This window comes from Molothrus aeneus, chromosome 7 (genome assembly GCF_037042795.1).
Source record: "Molothrus aeneus isolate 106 chromosome 7, BPBGC_Maene_1.0, whole genome shotgun sequence".
Classification (NCBI taxonomy): domain Eukaryota; kingdom Metazoa; phylum Chordata; class Aves; order Passeriformes; family Icteridae; genus Molothrus; species Molothrus aeneus.
In genome coordinates, this window is record NC_089652.1 from 19,499,180 (window position 1) to 19,518,079 (window position 18,900).

The window sequence follows — 18,900 nt, forward strand, 5'->3', positions numbered from 1 at the left end:
TTTTATTTTATCCAAATGTACTTCACAAGTCAAAAGTGAAAAGTTCAGCATCTTGTAAATGAAAAATCTGTATGATTTACAGAAGTCTCCTTTATTTGACCATGGAATTGTTTTCTGCTACAGTTTTCCTCTCAGATGCCTTGGAATTGTTATGTGAGTTTGCATAAGGCCTGACGTTCTTGAAAGTGGTACTTTACGTGCCACCCTTTGAGCTCACCTGGCAGAGTTTGGGTCTCGCTCTGTTACTTGCATGCCTGTGTAAACTGTAACTGGGGCGATCTGGAATTTGTCAGCAAGATGATACAGAATCCGTCCAAGTTATAAATACCACAATTACAAAAATTGTAATTAATCCAGTTTGAAAAAATTACATGCTCTTTTTCAAAAATACCACAGACCTGTGATAAATTAGGTTCTATTCTATTAGTTTGAGTGAGTTCCATATTCATAGGTATCCAATGTATTAGGAGGTGACAGACAAAAACTAAAACCCCGAAACATTTGATAGACAGCTGCAATACAGCTGGTCAGAATTGGTCATGGTCATGGTTCTGTTTTTTGGATAGAATTTAGAGCAATCTGAGATTTTTATCATTCTTTCTAAATGTCTTTGCTGCTATCAATGGTGGTGAGAAAAGGTCCAGAAAAATGACCTGGAGCTATGCATATTCCACATAAGCAACATACTTGTTGCAAGATATATTAGATTTCTCCCCTAAAACTCATTCATTTTAAATTTATTGTTGTCGCAAAGCATTAAAAAAATGGTACAGTAAAATAACATTAATTGCACTTCAACAAAGCCTAGCTCTTCAACTTTACCCTTCCAAACTTTGTGCTTTTCCTAGGCAGGGAAGACTTCCTTCCGCCCCCGAATGAATTATAAAAACGTTGCTTTATTTAATATGCAATAGTCAGTATGAGCCTTGGACCTTTTTAATTATTATTTTTATTTCCTTTGGACAGTCTTAACTGGCTGGACTTTTCCCGTTCTCCCTACGCTTCCTGGGAAGCGCTGTGCCTCGGGGCATGCGCACGGCGAGTGACGGCGCCAGGGCACGTGGAGCGCTGGGGCTGCTGCCTCCCGCGTCTGGAGGCTGGAAAGCAGGAAGGGTCCTGGGCAAAGGTAAACCCAGGGCTTCTCCTCGGCTCCTGCGGAACTGGCTCCTTTGCCTTCTCGTTTAACCCCGCCGGGCGGTGGAGTTTACCGTGTGACGAGCCCTCGCTGAAGCCAGCGCTGGCAGCCGCTGCCGCCCCGCTCCGGCCGGCAGCTGGGCCGTGCGCGCCCGCCCGGTGCCTCAGGCGCGCAGGGAGCGCCCCTCAGCGGTGCCCCTGGCCCCCGGAGGCGGGAATGGAGTCTGGCGGCGCGGGTCGCGGCCCTCCTGCTCGGCTCGGCCCGGCCCCTGGCGGCGCTCTCTCCGGGGCACTCTGGGTCAGAATTCCCCGCGGTGCCGGAGCGGGTGGGAGCGGGCGGGCTCCCCGCGAGAAGCCGCAGGGCGCCGGCGGTGCGGCGGTAGCGCTCCTACCCGGGAACGGGGGTGTTGTATTCCCGCGGCCGGGCTCACGGGAAATGAGGCGAGCCCGTGCCTGCACTGCACAAGCAGCTCTCTGAAGCCTTACTTACTTAAATCTCTAGTATTTCTTATATTTAGGGAGTGGTGAGTGTCCACATTTGCTCCTTTTTGAAAGACTTCCTGGCTCGCTGTGTTTTGTAATACAGGCTTAAAAGTGCTTATTTTGTTTCAATCGATAGAAAATAATTTTAAAGACCTTGTCCTTCTAGTGTGTGTTTTGCATGCTAAGTAGGACATCTTAGAAATAGTTCTTTAGGTAGATCCAAATTTCTCGTTTTACTCTATGTTTGAAAACAACCGATGTTTTCTATTGATGAACTTTTTGAAAGATACTGGAATTTACTATGATTTAAAAGGTGTAAAAGTTTGTGGTAAATCACTTGCATCTGCTCAATGGAATAGAGAAATATTTTGAAGCTTCCTGTGAGCTGTTTTAGATAGAGATCCTGGTTCCCCAACAGTATGATCTGCAAGGTCTTTTGCAGTAGGAGAAGGGGAAAGGATGTGTCACATAGATTTACAGGAAACTGAGTCTGAAGGTTTTTATATTTTCTTCAGGTATCTACTTTATCCTGACTTCTTGCACTTAGCTTGCCACTACTGTAGGAAGTAAATTCTTTCTAAAGGCAACTACCGTATGAAAAAAATAAAAGTAATATCTGAAAAGGGACTATAAAGCAAATCATTATTATAAAAAGTACTTAATACATAGTATGTGAAAAATTTGTACCTTCTTTTGTATTCTTTCATTTTGAATAGGAAAGAAAAGATTTCTTATTATAGCAGATCATAAATTAAAATTACTTCATTTTAGCTTTGTTAGTGTCTGCCCCAGTGTCAGTGACAGCAGTGTAGTGCAATGTGCTGTATAGCTTTTTGTTCTAGGAAGAGGACTGTACAGATGTCAAAGGAAATCCACCTATATCCATCTTTCTGGAATGATTTCAGTACCTTGCACAGGCTGCACAAATAAGGTTTTTTCTTCCTCAACAGACCTAGTGGGTACTGCTGCCATCGCCTTGATAACATTGCACTGATGGAATCATGCCTACAGTTGAAGAGCATTCAGGTTTGCTGAAGGTATTGATGATTTTTAGTTGTTAATGATTATATTTTCTAAAGCAAGATTTGCAAGCTTTTCCATGATCTCTAAGTTCAGGGAACTTGATGAGGCTTCTTTGGTGTACTAAGGCTTTTATCACTTGTGGTTTGTGTACTCCAGCTTGAAATCAGTTATGTAGGTTGTAGAACACAGTTGTTAGCACTCTGTACAAATTGGGATATAGTCTAAGAAAACAAATGAATACTTAATAAATTTGTTTAGATAAGGCTGTAGCTTCTATTATAATTTGGAATCAGGTTGCTTTTCTTTAGTGCAGTGGCAATTTCAGCTGATGGTATGTGATTGATCAGTATCCTGTAATACAAAGGTGATCAACCTTCTTGACTAGAAGCCATCTCACTTCATTTTTCCACCAATAGTTGTATTTTCTGGCAATTCCTGGAACCCAGTTTGGGATTATGGCCTAGTGAGAGCAAGCCTCCCTTAGTCATGCAGTGCTGGAATGTTAAAATCTTCAGCTTTTCCTTCTCAGTAGTTGCATTGATAGCACATGTGACCTTTTAAAGGCAGTTTTATAAATTTGAAAACTTACCAAGTGGACTAACTTCACAGTACTTGTGAGCATGTCAGTGTTTGATGTTGGGAGCTTTTCTATGAGAAGAGTCCAGGCTGTAGGTTCTCCTTAAATTTATCTTACTTAGAACATCATAAGTAGAGACACTGATTTTTACTTTATTGTTGTGACTGAAATTAAGCACTTGGATACTTTCTCATTTCAGGTACCTCCGAATTGACTTCTTCTTAATTAAGTGACCATACAGGCTCAAAGAAAAATGGTCTTCTGTTTTTCAAATATTTGAGTTTGTTGTCTGTAACAGCGTGGTTTTCTGTGAAAAGTGAAAGAAGAATCTTTCTGGACAGTTTAAAGCTAGCTGGTAGGATTAGCAAAATGCTTTGTTTGAGGCAGGTTTGCTTGCTCACACTGAGGCGTTACCAAGCTCGGGCTCTGTGTAGTGATCTGCTTCTGAGCCAGATAAACGGCTGCACCCATGAAGATGAAGTGTTCAACCTTGTTGGAAGAAACAAGGCCAGACTTTCTGAAAAGCATGTGGGAATTGCATTGAGCATGCTGTGGCAATTGCAAAAGAAGAGGCCCTTTCTCTCAAGGACTAGTGACTATGTAAGAAATCACTCCCAGTTTCTCACCCTTTGCATTTTGGCAGAAAACAAGGTGGAACTCATGGAAGATGAGGTGATAGTGGACACCTTATATAGCATCCTGAGGTAAAGAGCATTAAATACATTTTGTATTTGGTAAAAAAAAGAAAGAATTTTGACTACAGAGCTATCTCATAAGGAGACTGTGATGAGACTGCCCTGCCACAGCTTCTGCACTCTTGACTGTGTGACACAGCATAATGTCCTGTGCCTCACTTTTGGAGATACAGGCAGAACAGATCTGTTTTGCAGTCCCATTAAATATGTTTTATGACTATTATGAATTCTGATTATTCATGCACAAATGTTTACAATCTGTTTGAATGGAGAGAATGATAGAAAAGTAAAACATTGTGATAAATAATGAAAAGACATATGTCTTATTTCCTTATAACTATTGAAGTAAAGCATTGTCTGTATTTTGCAGGCTCAATGTTGAAGACCACGTTTCTCTAACAAAAGTGCTTGTTACAGAAGCATGGAAAAGATTAGAAAGGCAAGTATTGTCCTGCTGTGCCTTGTGAAAGGTATAAGTTGCAAGCATGATTTGCTTCATGTGAGGTTACTCAAGAGTTCTCAAAGAGAATTTATGATTAAAATATAATGAGTGTTTTAAATGTCAGTTGTATTTTTGAAGGTTTTGAAAATGATACAAATTATTTGGTACACAAATGCTTGAGAGATTCAGATACTGCAACAAGAGGGTCCAGCATTTGAGATTTTGGAATATATTGTCTGTCTAGTATTAAGTATTTGAAGTGAATTGCAGGTTTTCATATTTACAATTTTACCTCAGTGCTTGCTGTCCAGGTCTTAAATGGTTATTAGAATTATCAATTTTTATAAAACATTTATCTCAATTTTATATCAATTTTTATAAAACATTTTGTCTCAATTTTTGTAAAACATTTTGTATTTAAACATTTTCCCTTTGTGCATTTTGTTGTTGTGTTTTGTTGTCTTTTGATTCCTTTTTGGAAGAGGGATGTTGTAGTTTTGACTCTTTAATCTTGGGATAATGGCAGAACCGAGTGTCAGTCTTGGCACCTGCATCACAGAATTGCCTCTTCTTTATATGTGGAGCATCTTGAAGTAAATAAATACAGTGTAGCTTGAAAACAAAATTATATTCAAGTAATAAATTGCTCACATTCATTTTATCCACTTGACATAATTGCTTGAGAATATAATCTTTATAGATTTCTCAGGCTGGTTAAGTGAAGTACAACTAGTTCTTGTAGAACTCCATAGAAACACCTAGGTTTTTTGCTTAGATACTTTGCTTCCTTGTTTTGTAATTTGACTATAACCTTAGTTTTTATAGAATTGTTAAAAATATTTTTGTCTTTAATTATTGATTAGAAATAAAAGGTAGATATCCTGTCTGACTGTCTTTAATGTCTTGACAGGCTTAGCTTGCCTTGTCTGTCTAAATTCGCTCTGTGCTTATACAAGCAGCACAGGCACTTCAGTCCCATAATTGGCCAAGTAGCTCATATTGTGGACATGAAACTGGATTCTATACAGGATATAAGGTAAGTGTCAGAAGCAGAAGAAACAAAATGTTTCAATTACTGGTTTGTCTTTTCTGAAGACTTTGCCTTTTTCTAAGCCGGAGGTTACTTTGCTTCACTTGGGGGTTTGTGGGAAAGAAGTGTTTTGTATTTGTGCATTGATTCACAAGAGAATGCATTTTCCCAATGACTTTACGAAGAATTTCCTTATAACCAGTCTAAATGATTGAAACTACAGCTTGATTGTTTAGTTTATAGAAATTTAATTAATTTCCACTGTTCTACTTACATTACAGCAGATATTTACAATCAGCATTATCCTGATTCTAAACGTGGACTTTTTTTTTGTAATTTAGAGGCTATTGACTCACCAGAAGATGCTTTTCTCCCTTGACATTGATAGTTTCTCATGTCTACCATGACATGTCTTTCTTAACAGCAGTAAGGGGTTTTAAAACAATAATATGTTTATTTATCTTCAGAGCATTGTTTTTCTGGTCAAGCTGAATTAATAAATTCTCTCGCTAGCATGTCTAGCACGTTACCTTCATATTTAAACTACTTTAAGCATAGCTCTAGTCAAAGAAGACCAGGATAATTTTTTTCTTGTTTCTGTTCCCCTGGGGCTGTTAAAGCAAAGGCTTCTCTTTCTTTCTTCTGCTTTATATAGCACCAGCAGTCCCAACACTGATTTTTTTCAGATGTGAAGAGCCTGCTTATGAAACTCTTTGAACAGGACTGCATTTCTTTACTGAAATCACTTTCTCTATTGTCGTAAGTTTTATTCCCTTAGGAAGGGATTCTTTCTTTAGGAGTGACAATGACTCTTCTCCCCATCCTGTCACTTGTGAATTGTTCAGGCTTCTTTAGTGTCTACTGAACATTAAAGATATTTTAGCAAATATGAATCAGGCAAATCAGGGTCTTGCCTTAGGCAATCACTTTTATCATGTGTAACTTTCTAAGAAATGGCTGAAAAATTCAAATCATTTCAGAAGTTCACTGAAAGCAGAATCTTTACTTTAGTAGGATAAATGGTTTTTACTCATCCATGTTTTCTGGATTAGATTTAAAATTCTTTTTGCACAGAAGCCACCTGAACTACCATTAATTTCTTTTTGCACTTCATTTAATAAATATAAAATGTATTGATTACTATATTCAATGTGTAAATAGGAGACTTTTTGCATTTTTTAGGATCTTGTCAGTTTTGATGATCAGCATATCTGAAGTTATCACAGAGAGTTTTCGAGATCGATTACTACACAAGGCTGAACAGCTGTTAGAAGAAGAGCATGAACTCCACTTCAACTATGCCAGAAGAATACTACAGTTTCTCCAAAATGTTCAACTGAGACATCATCCAGTGCTAGAAAAATGCAACAGGATTTTCCTTAAAAGTGCCTCCCTTCTTGATATACACAGTATTAATCATATTTTTGGACTGTATGAGCAGCTGGGTTTTGGCAGTGCTGAATTTCGCTTGATTGCTAAACAGCTGCTATCTGAAGCTATAGATGATTATTATGATCCTGAAACATTTGCAAAATTATTTTTTTCTCTTGGGCCTTTGGCAGGATCTAAGGTTAGAGAAAGGTAAGTTTATTAATCACTTTGTCTTATTTACGATACATGTATTCTTACACAGAAATTAAAAATGTACCTATGTTTGGAGAAATTCCTGAGCCCATCTGTGAGCTGAGCCTTAGGTTTCCTGGTTGTAACAGTGTAGCAATGGATGATTTCATCATGGAAACACTGTCAAAACAGTATGTTTTATTAAGAAGTTGAATCAGATCCATCAATTAAGGGGGGTGTGAATGCTGTTATGCAAGGCCATCCTGTAGCTCTGTCTCTTAGATTACAGCCTTCCTTTCACACTGGGTGGTAGTAAAAACATTTCTGTCTTTCTTCTGAGAAATATATGCAGTGATATGTGTTGCTTTTTCTTTTTTAAGACTGTCAGTAGCTGAAAAAGCCTGAGTCTTGTCCTATATTAGACTGCTGACATCCTGTTCTTTATGAAAGATCGTCATCAGGGAACACTTCAGCATTTATTTAGATCATAGTATTATGTGACACTTTTTTTTTCTCTACCTGTTTTTCTTGTGCCACAAAATCCTGTTTGGGCGTGACATTACTCATGGGTCTCTCAAAGCCTGCAGTTCTAGGCAGAATTTTCTGTATTAATTACAATGAGTCATATTTTCATACTTCTCTTTGTGAACATTTCCTTTATTCAGAGATTTGCTGCAAGCCTGTGTTGGTTTGCCATAGCTGATTTAGTTCCAAAAGCTTTTCTTCATTTTTTTTAAATTTATATTGTTTGTGATAAACATTGGATTTAATTAACACAGAACCAGTTCAGTTCATGTTTGATTCTGTTATCTGTAGCTTGCTGGTTGATTATGAATTGTTCTGTGTCTTAGAGTACCTTCCCTACTTCTTGTCTACTTTTAGAATTGTTGGCCTTGCTGTTTTCTAGCATCAGAACAATATGCACTGGTCCAACACACTCACACCCCATTATTTGTGCTAGACAGACCAGCTGTTCAGAAGAAATGTCCACAGAACAAAAGTCTCTAGTTTGGGATAATTTTGCTTCCAGAAATAGTCTTTGGTTCTTTTCCTCATAGGTAAAGAAAATGGCTGCAATGTTTGCCAGAGATTTTCAACTGTTTTTCATTGGAAATTGTCTTTTCCTCTTTAGGTTGCTGATAACTGCAGTAAACATGGCAGAGGAATTTAGCAGTCACCAAATATTGCTGATACTGAAAACTATGCGGAAAATGAAATGCAGAAATTCTCGTCTACTCAAAAAGTAATGGTTTTTATATTACTAAGATGTTGTATTCTCTAGGTAAACTTCCATTTAGTGTGGGAAACTTTGACATATCCAGTAAGTTAGGACCATCACTTGCACACAAGTTCTTATACACTATAACTTATTGGCTATTACAGATTCTAGAATATTGCAGTTTGACCCAGAAGTAATTGAGGCAATTTAGGGATTTTGAAGAAAGGCATTTCACCCTTACCAAGTTACTGTTGTATAGCATCTGTCTAATTTACAAATCTGTGATAAACTTCACCTCTAACAATTACTGTGAACTTGGGAGAGTGCAATGAAATGTGGTAAGTTGCAGAGAACATACCCTGTCTTGAAGATCCTGTTACTTTTGTGAATTATTTGTTCAGAAGTCATTGTGTCCTATTTTGGAGTATTAAAGCTTGTGTTTTTTAGAACCTGGGCCACATTTTCTGCAGTTTTGAACTGAAAACTATTTATAGGGAGGGGTAGTGTCTGTCATACAGTGAATGGAAAAGAAGTTGATGTTTTAGGCTCAGAAGATGTAGCATTAAATATGTCAGAGATACAGCAGAATTAAGTGCAGGTTGTGAACAGTTATTGGATTGAAGGTACTTGTATGAATCAAATAGATCCTTGAAAGAAAAAGGACATACTTGTGTTCTGTGGCAGAAAGGGATACTAAAAGGAAGATCAGGTGAATTAATGCCTTTTGTTCCTGAGTCTCACTGTCTAAAGAAGGTCTTAAAGTATTATCTTTCCCTACAGATCTATCCCCCTCTGCAGCTTTAGACCAGCACAGCTGTAGCAACCACTGTTTTGTGAATGTGGTGGTGCTGGAGCTGCTGATGCTGTTCTAGTTTATGTTCTGGGTCCACTCTAAATTGAACTGATTGTGAAATCTGCAACAAAAATTAGTAGTGTGAAGTAGCTGATTTGTTGTGATGACTTTAATTTTTGTTGTGTGGCTTTAATTTTGCAATTCAGTAAGTGGAGAGAGGCTGCTCTAAGTGGAATAGCGTCAAAATCAATGTGGAGACGAGTGCAGGTGTGTAAAACCCTCCCCACAGGTACTGTGCATCACAAGACACCTCTATTTCATGTGGCATGTTGGAGCTTGCAGTATCTTTTGTATTAGCTTAATACCATGTAATCTTTTCCTCTTTAAATTCAGGATGGCTTCTGTTCTGCACAGACACTTGGACAGCTATCATGTATTACAGTTGGTAAAGTTAACGCAGTACTTGGTGGTGTTGCATTGCCAGGATCTGGAGCTGTTTGCCAAACTAAAAATGTTACTATTAGGGTAAGTGTGTATTCTTGGAAATGTAGCTATTTGAGCTTTAAACAGTTTTCTACTTAGGATTTTAAATAGCAGTCTAAGATGTTAGTGTTCCACCCATAAAATACGAAGAAGTAACAAAGTGTTACAAGTATTTGGTTTATTAAACATGTAAATCAGATGATGGAAAGTAGATGTTGTCTTGACTAGAAACCCAACAGTATCTGCTAATATATGGTACCTTTTAAAAATATTTTTCCCTTTTTCTTCTGACCACTGTAATATAATGATGTTGAAATGACAATAAATTTTGATTGGTATTTGATAGGATGGGTAGATGTTAATATTGTATTTGATGTTTGACAGAAGAAGTAATGAAAAAGAGACAGAATGCCTTGGTTGGGACAAGTGAAAGTGTGACACAGAAGTACTCTTTTGATTGAAGAACTGTCCAGTTAGTTCTTAGGCTTCTACAGAACAACAGAAAGTTGCCAGACACGAGATCTTGCGTTGATTGCTCAGCCTCTATGGGAATGTAATGCCTTGGCTGTACATATTTTTTTGGTGGATAACGTCCTCATGTTCCTCAGACTCGTTAAAACCTGGTGCTCCCTAGGACAGAAATCACAGAACTTAACCAGGCCCATAAACCCACAGATTACCTTGACAAATGTGGACCTTCTGGTCTTACTAAGAACTTCTGTGTTCATCAGTAACAGGTGGAGTCTCACCAGCTGACTGAGCTGCTCATTGTCTTCTTCCCCTTGTTCAGTTTTGAACAAATTAGAAGGAAGAAGTTAGTCTCACTGAAAAAAAAAAGATGTGTGGATTTCTGCCAAGTGATTAATACTCTTCTTATTTTATATTTGATGTGCAGCTTTTGACTTCCAAAGTAGAAATTTCAAGCATGCAATTTTGTTTTGTTTAAATATTTGCACTTTGTCACTACTGATGGGCTTTTTATTTCTATCTCTCTTCCAGTTATTTAAAATCTAGTGTGATACCTGCTGATACTGCAGCTGTAATTCGTGTTCTGGCCATGCTTCCTTCTTTCCAAGTGGAGGAAACGATTATAAACAAAGCAGCAGCAGTTTTGCCTCAATGCAGACTCCATCATTTGAATTGCATTGCTACAGCTCTTGTCAAGTGGAATCATCATGGCCAGTTTCACTGGCAAAACAGCTCTGAGCTGTGTGCCAAGCTTCTGCAAAAACTCAATGACTGTGCCTTTCAGAGGCTTCAGAAAGCCAACAACTTAAATCTTCTGCTGGAAGAGCTTCCATATGTGAATGGAGAGTGGTTTGAAGAAGTCCTGAATGAAGAAGCTCTGGCCATGTGTCAGCACTTGATAGATCAAATAACATGGGCAAATGTTTTACCCTTGTCTTTTTTTCTCATAAAATCAGAGCACCGTTGTCCTGCGTTATTTGACAGAATCGCGTCTGTGACTGTTGAAAATATAGACAAGGTGTCCCAGTTTTTCTTTCTATCCACTGTGAGTTAGTCAGTAAGAAAGGACACATCAGTAGTTGATGTGTTTCAGAGCACAATCCACACATGTTTTTAAGAGTTTTCTTCAGCATGGCTGATTTGGAGATAATGTTTTTTTTCTGCTTACTTAAAGCTGTTTTACTTCTATGTGTATAAATTTGCGTTTATCATTAATTTTCATTTCTTTTTTATTGTTCACTCAGTGTTAGGTCAGCCATAATTTACATTCAACTTTACATTTGACCATCCTAATTTTTTTTAACTTCTTGATAAATAGTCACATCACATGGTAGATATTTTAACAATATTAATTGTTGTGGGGATTTCCCCAATGGCCTGTCTATTTGGTCAAAATTACTCTTTTTTTCATACTGTCTTTTTTCTCATTCTCAATCTGGTGTTCATATAAATCTTCAATTTTATTCTGTTGCAGTTTAGTTTCTTTAAGAACATTTAATTAAAAACCTTCTTAAAAGGTTCTTTAAGTGTATAGGAACACTTGGATCACCTACATGAAATAAATTTGAAGTTTTAGTTGTGGCTCCAATTTCAACAATTTTATTTTTTTGTTATTTTCTCCAGAGAAGTTGACCAAAAAAAATTAGAAAATAGTTCATCTACTCCTAAATCCCCAAATTCTGCATTAATTATAAAACTTTTCTTTATTATAAAGCTATAGTAGGATATTTTGCAGTAACTTGATTTAGGATGTCTTTTTTTTTCAGATTCTCACCTCTGAAATCTATTTTATTCTCTTCCTTTTCTCTGCTTTGAATTATGACCCTCCTGACAATGAAGAATTCTTTAGGAGTTGTATCCAACATCTTACTTCTAACTTGAGTAAGTGCACTAGACAAAGATTTTTACTGAATGAAAATGGGAATAGAATGGAACTTTGATTAAGCAAAGAAAAGATGTTACTGCTAATACTCTACCTGCTGGGGTTAAACCATGACAAATATTCAATTTTAGGTTTTGTTTCACCTGCTGAAAATGACTCTTGATAAGGGACTAGCAAAGGAATTTTTGGCATAGTAAAAGATAAGTGAAAATTCTGATTAATTCACTGTGCTGTTATTGGTTAGAATTGTTGTGTTCCCCAAGGAGACATCATTTGGGAACAGGATACATATTGTGATTCATGACAAAGAAATAGTTAAAATTGTGGAGGAAGTAGGTATGGATTTGTGTTGTACATTAAGAGGGAAAATCAGATGATTTGAGAGGCCAGGTAAAGGGCATTGAAAATCCTTTCAACTTTGTCATGTGTTAATATGGGTTTCTCTCTGATTTTTCAAGGTCATCTTGAAAATTATCACTTGGTGCTGCTTGGTCATGTTTTGGCAATGGCTGGGTATTTTCCTCCAGTTCTGATAACAACCATATTTAATATTTCTTTCCTAAGCAAACTGGATGCTCAACTTAAAGGTAGCTATCTAGCTTTTGATGAATTTGATTGTGTAGCATTTGGCATAAAATGCAATTTGGACTCACATATGACTTGAGATATAGAATTACTCTTTAAATGATTCTGCTTTTGGGAAAGACACCCTCTTTATAGTATAGTCATAGTTTGAGTGCTAAAAGGGCAGGAATGAACAAAAATATGTTTGGTTTGTTTTTTTTTAAAGTACAGACCTGTATTGCAGATGAGAGAAAGTAATATAAAATTAATTTTATAGTCAACTTATTGCACTCAGTATTTAATAATTCTTCAATTTTATTGGAAATAAAATTACCTGACTGTGGTGTTTATTACTAGAAGCAGTCACAAAGCTGAAGGAATAATGTGGGATTCTTGTCTTCAAGAAATGCATCCTACCTATCTCTTCTCTCTAAATAAGAGACTGAGTGCTTGACTGTTTCATTCCTCTCTACCTCTGTGTTGTTCATTATCAATGTACTCTTGCCATTTTGCCCTCAACTACTGGCTTCTATTGTGTAAATTTAATTAGTTTCTGTCTTCTGTCTTCCTGTTGTTCTTAATGTTGAGCAGAGCTGTGTTTTTTTCATTTATTATCTCAGGGATTTTGAGAACCTTTCTAAAATTCTGCAGCATGAGTTGTACAAATGCCATAGTATACAGATATTTGCATTTCTAGTAAAAGATTCAGAGGTTACCATTTAATCCAATTTGTTGGATTTTTCACATTTCAGTTCACACATTTCTATGTTGGTTTTTTTTTTAATCAGTGCTGCCTGATACGGTGAAGCAGAGGGTCCACTCGAGCCTCATGAAATTGAACAGAGCAGTCTGTCTGGAATGCCCAGAGTTTCACATCCCTTGGTTTCATGAGCCATACTGCCAACGTGTCTTTCATAACAGTAAGTCACTTAGGACAGGAAAGCTGCCCTTGTTACTCACAATAGTCTATTTTTTTAGAAATATACTAGATGTTTCTTCTAAAGCTGTCATACTGACACTAGCACACAATAGACGCACACCCCTCTCTGCTGAGCATTTTGTAGTGCAACCACTTATTAGTGCAACTGGGAGCAAACTGGTTTTCCTTGTGAGAATTAATGTAGTAGAGATAGGTTATTTCTGCAGAAGAATTAAAATTTAAATACACAGAAACTGGGTATATGGCATGAAGGATGGAAAGGCGGGAAGATCATTCTGTACTGGAGAGATGGGTTATTTTGCTCCCTGCTTTACTTACAAAACGGAACATTTGACTTAAATTTTTCAAGGTAAACATTTTTACTGCCTCCTTTTGAACTTAATCCTCCCTTTTTCTTCACAAGAATCAAGATCCATCAGGGATGAGAGAGAAGTAGGCTAGTGATCAAGTGTAGCAGCTGAGATCTTTCAGAACAGTAATCAATTCAGAATCCATCAAATGCAAACACAGGATCTCCTCCACTGATTCTCATGGGGAGATCTGCTGTGCTATCCACAGAACTCAGCTGCTTTGTCTCTAAGACTGAAGATGTTTAATGGAGCAGGGTGTTAATCTGCAATGCACAGAGAAGTGACAGATAGTGGGGTATGGCTGTAATCAACCCAAGGTGAGTAAATACATGTCTAAACATAACTAAAAGCAAACAAAATCCACCAGGTGAAACCTAAAACTTGAGGTTTTGTAGTATGTGAATGAAAAAATCCTGGGATCTAAACTCTGGATTTGAAATTTACTTAATAGCATGCACCTGTCACTTTCGAGCTAAAATACGAGCACTTTGTCTCTGAATTATGATGGAATAGCACTCGGGATCCGTGGAAAAGATTTAATTCAGTAGCCTGGCTGTCAAAAATACAATGTCTCAAAGCACTATTTTCAGAATTTTGGCTGTGGAAGTTTTGATGTATGAATTCTTTATTTTGTCTTTGTAGGCATGAGCCAAATAAATCCACAGCGACAGCATATTCACAGAATGCTGACAGAGATCTTAGGAGGGAGCCATTACTCAAGAGTATCTGTTCTCACACCGTACTACTATGAAATAGGTGAGAAGTTAATACTCTAAAAATTGTTATGAAGTCCTTTCGTATCACTCTTGTTACCAAGATTAGGAAGTTCCTGGTCATGTGGCCCCAAAATAACACAAGATATTGCAAAGAAGAAATTGTTGTATAAAATACAGTTTCCAAAATGTTCTTTGTAGTATTAATAATGTTGGGTATCTCTAATTATGGCTATCCATTTTTCTACAAGTAAACATTGTACAGATCAAATTCTTTCATTTTTATTTTGTCAGTAAACAGGTTTGTTTTGTTTTCTGGCAGATTTTGAGTGTGTCCTGGATGTAAATAAAAAGCCTCTTTCCTATGTGGCTCAGAATATAGCTTTGGGTGGTGTGGGGGGAATACCCTTGAGACATGACATCAAGGATGAAGGGAGAAAGGCTCTGCCACCAGGAGCTCAAAGGTCAGTACATTGAATTCTTGTACATTGGCTCTTCCAAGCTTACATCCACTTTAGACTGGGTTTTTGATGCTCATGTTCTAATGTTCTGTTCCTTTTTCCAAAGTCTAATGAGGTTTAGCCTTCTGGGGTGCGGTGGGTTAGCCACAGCTGCTCCCTCCCATTTGCAGGGCATGGCTCGTGTCCCTGCAGTGTGATGGGGGAGAGAACGTGGAGGGTAACAGCAAGGAAGAAAACTCCTGGGTTGCAATTAAGACAGTTTAATAAGTGTAGGGGGGAGAAAAAGGGGAGGGAGAAACAAAGCAATGGATGGCCATGCAGTCATTCACCTACAGCAGACCTGTGCCAGAGCAATGGCTGTGTGGGATAAAGTCCCCTCTGCTTTACTGCTGAGCATGATGTTGGATGGTGTGAAACACCACTTCAGCAGCTGATGTTCCCTCCCAGCTGTGTCCCTTGCTCTTGTCAATGCAGCCTGTGTGCACTGTGGGCACAGGGGGAGAAATAGGGAAGGCCTTGATGCTGTGCAAGCACTTTTCAGCAGTAGCCAAGATATCAGTGTGTTATTGACAGTTCTGGTCACAAGTTCAAAACACAGCATCATACCAACTGCTATGAAGAAAGTACCTCCATCCCAGCCAAACCCAGTACAGGTTCTTGACATGTGTGTCGTGAGATTGGAATACTGTTTTCCTCACACCTTTTCAAATGCAAGCCCTGAAAATGTTGGTCAGTTGTTTTTACCATTGGAACAAAAACAGATGCAGGGAGAAAATGCTTTTTCTGAATTCAAGTATCTCTAGATAAATAGGAGGAAAATATTTTGTCTAATTCCAGGGAGTTTTTTAATTTTTGTTTTCTGGTAATTGTCAGGTTTATCTAGCCTTGCTGTAATTATCAGTACTGAACTAGAACTGTCACTTCTTGCTATTCAGGTAGAATGTGGAAGTAAATGCACATTTTTACTATTTGCAGAATTGCTTTGGAATTTCTTGATTCAAAAGCTTTTAGCAAAGATTATTCACATCATCTGAAAGGAGAACCTGCAGTGAAAAAGCGACACCTGGAAATGCTGGGGTACCGAGTCGTTCAGGTGAGCAGTCAGCAATACTTTGTGTCCTTTCTGGATTGTATCAGCAGTGCAAAATGATCCATTTTCCTCACAACAGATTTAGAGCAGTTTTATCTTAAAAGCACCTACTGGGAGAGAGCAATTTTTGTAGTTGGGGAGAAACTCTAAGCTGATCTCAAATTGATTTAAGGACTTAACAGAACACATACCTTCTCTGAAAGAGGGTGAAGCAAAGCTAAAGTCCCACTCTGCCCTTACTGCAGGCAAACTAGCAATCTCATTGCAGCCTGAGTAAAGGAGAAAAAGTCAAATGAGAGTTTCAGTTCAATTCACTGAAGATTTCTATGGTAGAAAAAGATTGAACATACCCTCCTTGAGTGATAAGACAATTTGGCAGCTGCCAGACGGGATATGGATGCTGTTTGTCTGCTGCAATGATAGTGCTGTGACAAGGAACACTAGAGGCCAGACATAATTCACCACCAGCACTGAAACATTTGGGAATTGGAGATTCATTAATGCAGAGGCTCCTATATATTTAATTACTCACCTAACCTAATTTTAGATAGAATCCTTCTTTAAGCTTAAATTTTGTTAGTTGGGTTTTTTTAAACAGAATAATCATCTTACATGTTACACTACTGATACACCATTCCAGTCTGCTACATTAGCATTACAAACTACAGTGACCTGGGATTTTTCTCTCAATTTGGGTTTTAAAAGAGGGGAGGGTGTGATGGAGTTGTCACAGCCTATATTGTGTGGGCATCTGTTTTATATCTCTGCAACTATGCTGCTTTTTAGAAGCAGACTGACTGTACTTACATAAAGGAGAATCTTACAATAAGAAATGGATCTTTTCAGTATTAGAGTAAGCCAGGCTTTTGGGAGGTGGTAAATATCTTCAGGTGAAGAACAACACATATCAGAGAGCTTTTTCTTTGCTCTTATGTGGTATGTGGCTTATACCAATGTTAAAAGTCAGTTTGTACCATTCTGTTCTACAGATTCCTCACTTCGAATGGAATTCTATGGTTCTGTCAACAAAAAGTGAACAGCTGGAATACCTGAGACAGCAGCTGTATGGAATACAGTGATGTCAGACATGCAGTCTAAAGTACTTCTATAAAAACAGTTTATGTATCATCAAACACCTCATAAAATCTCTTTATCTGTATCAGGTGGGCCAAGGCTTGTCCAGGTCATCAGATGTAAAGAGATTTAATCCTCATTTTGTTAGGGATTGCAAAAGGCAGGTCACAGTGGGCTGTGAAGATCTGGTAAGGATTCTTACAATTTCTCATTATCTGGAAGCTATTACAGGCACATGAATCTGGCAGTTTTGCAGTTAAATTACATTATTATTTCCTAAATAAATAGCACAGAAGCTTAGCCAGACTCTCCACAGAAAAAGTTGGAAATACTATTGACTAGGAGAGTGGAGTCAGCAACCTACTGGAAACTATGTCTATCCTCCACTATGTGACAGAATGAGCAGCTAGGAATCAAACAGTATCTGAAATGCAGATTTTCTAAGAATAAGGCTGCTTTTAGAGCCATTCAGTTTCCATTCTCAGAACAGAGGTACTGTGGGGAGAGTGTTGTGTGGTGAGGAACCTCCAGCTGCTTCTCCTACCCTTAGATCTGGTATATGCAGAAGAATGGCTGAGCCTTCTGGAACACCTTCACATACTGGAAAATCCAGCCAGGGTTTGTGCAGGAGGTGTAAGATACTGAGATGTAGAAGGAAGAAGTGGAATAGCCAGGAGAATGTTCATTGTGGAGCAGTAACTGCAGGGGTGTCATGCTTGGCAAATCATCCCATTTCCAGAGGCAGCCACATTGTGCCTACAGATGCCATCACCTTAGGGTGACTGCCAGCTGTGCCTGTTTTCTCACATGTGCAAGAGGAGATGTTTTCTTGCTTATTTAGTAGAAACAGAACACATTCTTTTATCACTTCACCTGAAACCTGGCAGAGATAAGCAACTGCCTATCTGAATTGGCCATTATGCATCTGGCTGTCACCTTTTTTTCTACTATTCAGTAGCAGAAGAAAAATGTTTTATTAACTGAATACAAGGCAGGACAGGAATGGAAAGTCAGGAAAAACCAACAGAACTGATTTAAGCTGTAAGGTACTTTCCTCCTGAGGCAGCCCTCATGTTTGTGGGATGACTGACAAAACTAGTAGTCTAGACACTTAGGGTTATCAAATGGACAAAGGCTCCAAGATGTAATGACTGCTTGGAGGAAATGTCATTGAAGGCACAGCACATAGAAAGATTCTGTGTGCATTATATTTTGTATAAAATGGAGAAAACAATCATAAATATAGGTTAGTATTTCAGAAGGTGGACTACCTGTCAAAGACTCTCGCATGACTGTGTTTCTGTACAGACAGCCTTCAAGCAGCAGCCTTGGAGTGTCAGTGGCTGAAGTTACCAGTCAGGGTGGTCATGTTTGAGCTGAACCCTGCTTTTCAGGGTTCTAGCAGTCACTGTACCAAGGCAGTTTTCTTCAAGTTATGTATGGATAAAGTTATGAATATGCACAATGGGAAGAGGATTAAAACTTGTTATGAGTGGTCCAGAAAGGGCATTGAAGAAAAGCAAAAAAAAAAAAGCAATTCAGTAAAAAGTGTTGTTCTTGATTCTTTGCACTCATTCTTTCTATATTAAATCAGCAAATGTTAGAGCAGATGAGTGGTGTAAACCAGTGATCTAACTGGAGCCAATAAATATAGGTGCTAAGCACAGCTGTGGATTTGGGTACTAAAGGGAAGATGCCCCCAGATTAAGTACTAGTGGTCAGTAACATACTGAAATGAACTATGATGGCTGTGCCTCTGCATATGTTTACTTCTGTCTCATAGGAAGGCAATGCAAGAGGTCATTTGATAGCTGGCATTGCTACTCAATCAGGTGTGGTGGCCTTCTTTTCCAATTTAATTTAAATTTATGAAATCCTTTAGATTGATGACAGCCTCTTTATGCAATGGAGAAATC

General features: G+C 38.1%; 1 protein-coding gene across 1 annotated transcript; it reads left to right on the forward strand.

Annotated features, from left to right (window-relative positions):
• Positions 1-1,063: 1,063 nt before the first annotated feature.
• On the forward strand, positions 1,064-18,532 carry FASTKD1 (FAST kinase domains 1). Its single transcript, XM_066553099.1, has 16 exons — positions 1,064-1,126; positions 2,568-2,654; positions 3,417-3,921; positions 4,283-4,351; positions 5,265-5,390; positions 6,567-6,965; positions 8,080-8,190; positions 9,353-9,484; positions 10,442-10,928; positions 11,677-11,791; positions 12,251-12,379; positions 13,145-13,276; positions 14,289-14,402; positions 14,682-14,823; positions 15,796-15,913; positions 16,900-18,532. Exons 3-16 carry the CDS (start codon positions 3,587-3,589, stop codon positions 16,987-16,989), a joined length of 2,499 nt encoding a protein of 832 aa, XP_066409196.1. The 5' UTR covers positions 1,064-1,126; positions 2,568-2,654; positions 3,417-3,586; the 3' UTR covers positions 16,990-18,532.
• Positions 18,533-18,900: the final 368 nt, after the last annotated feature.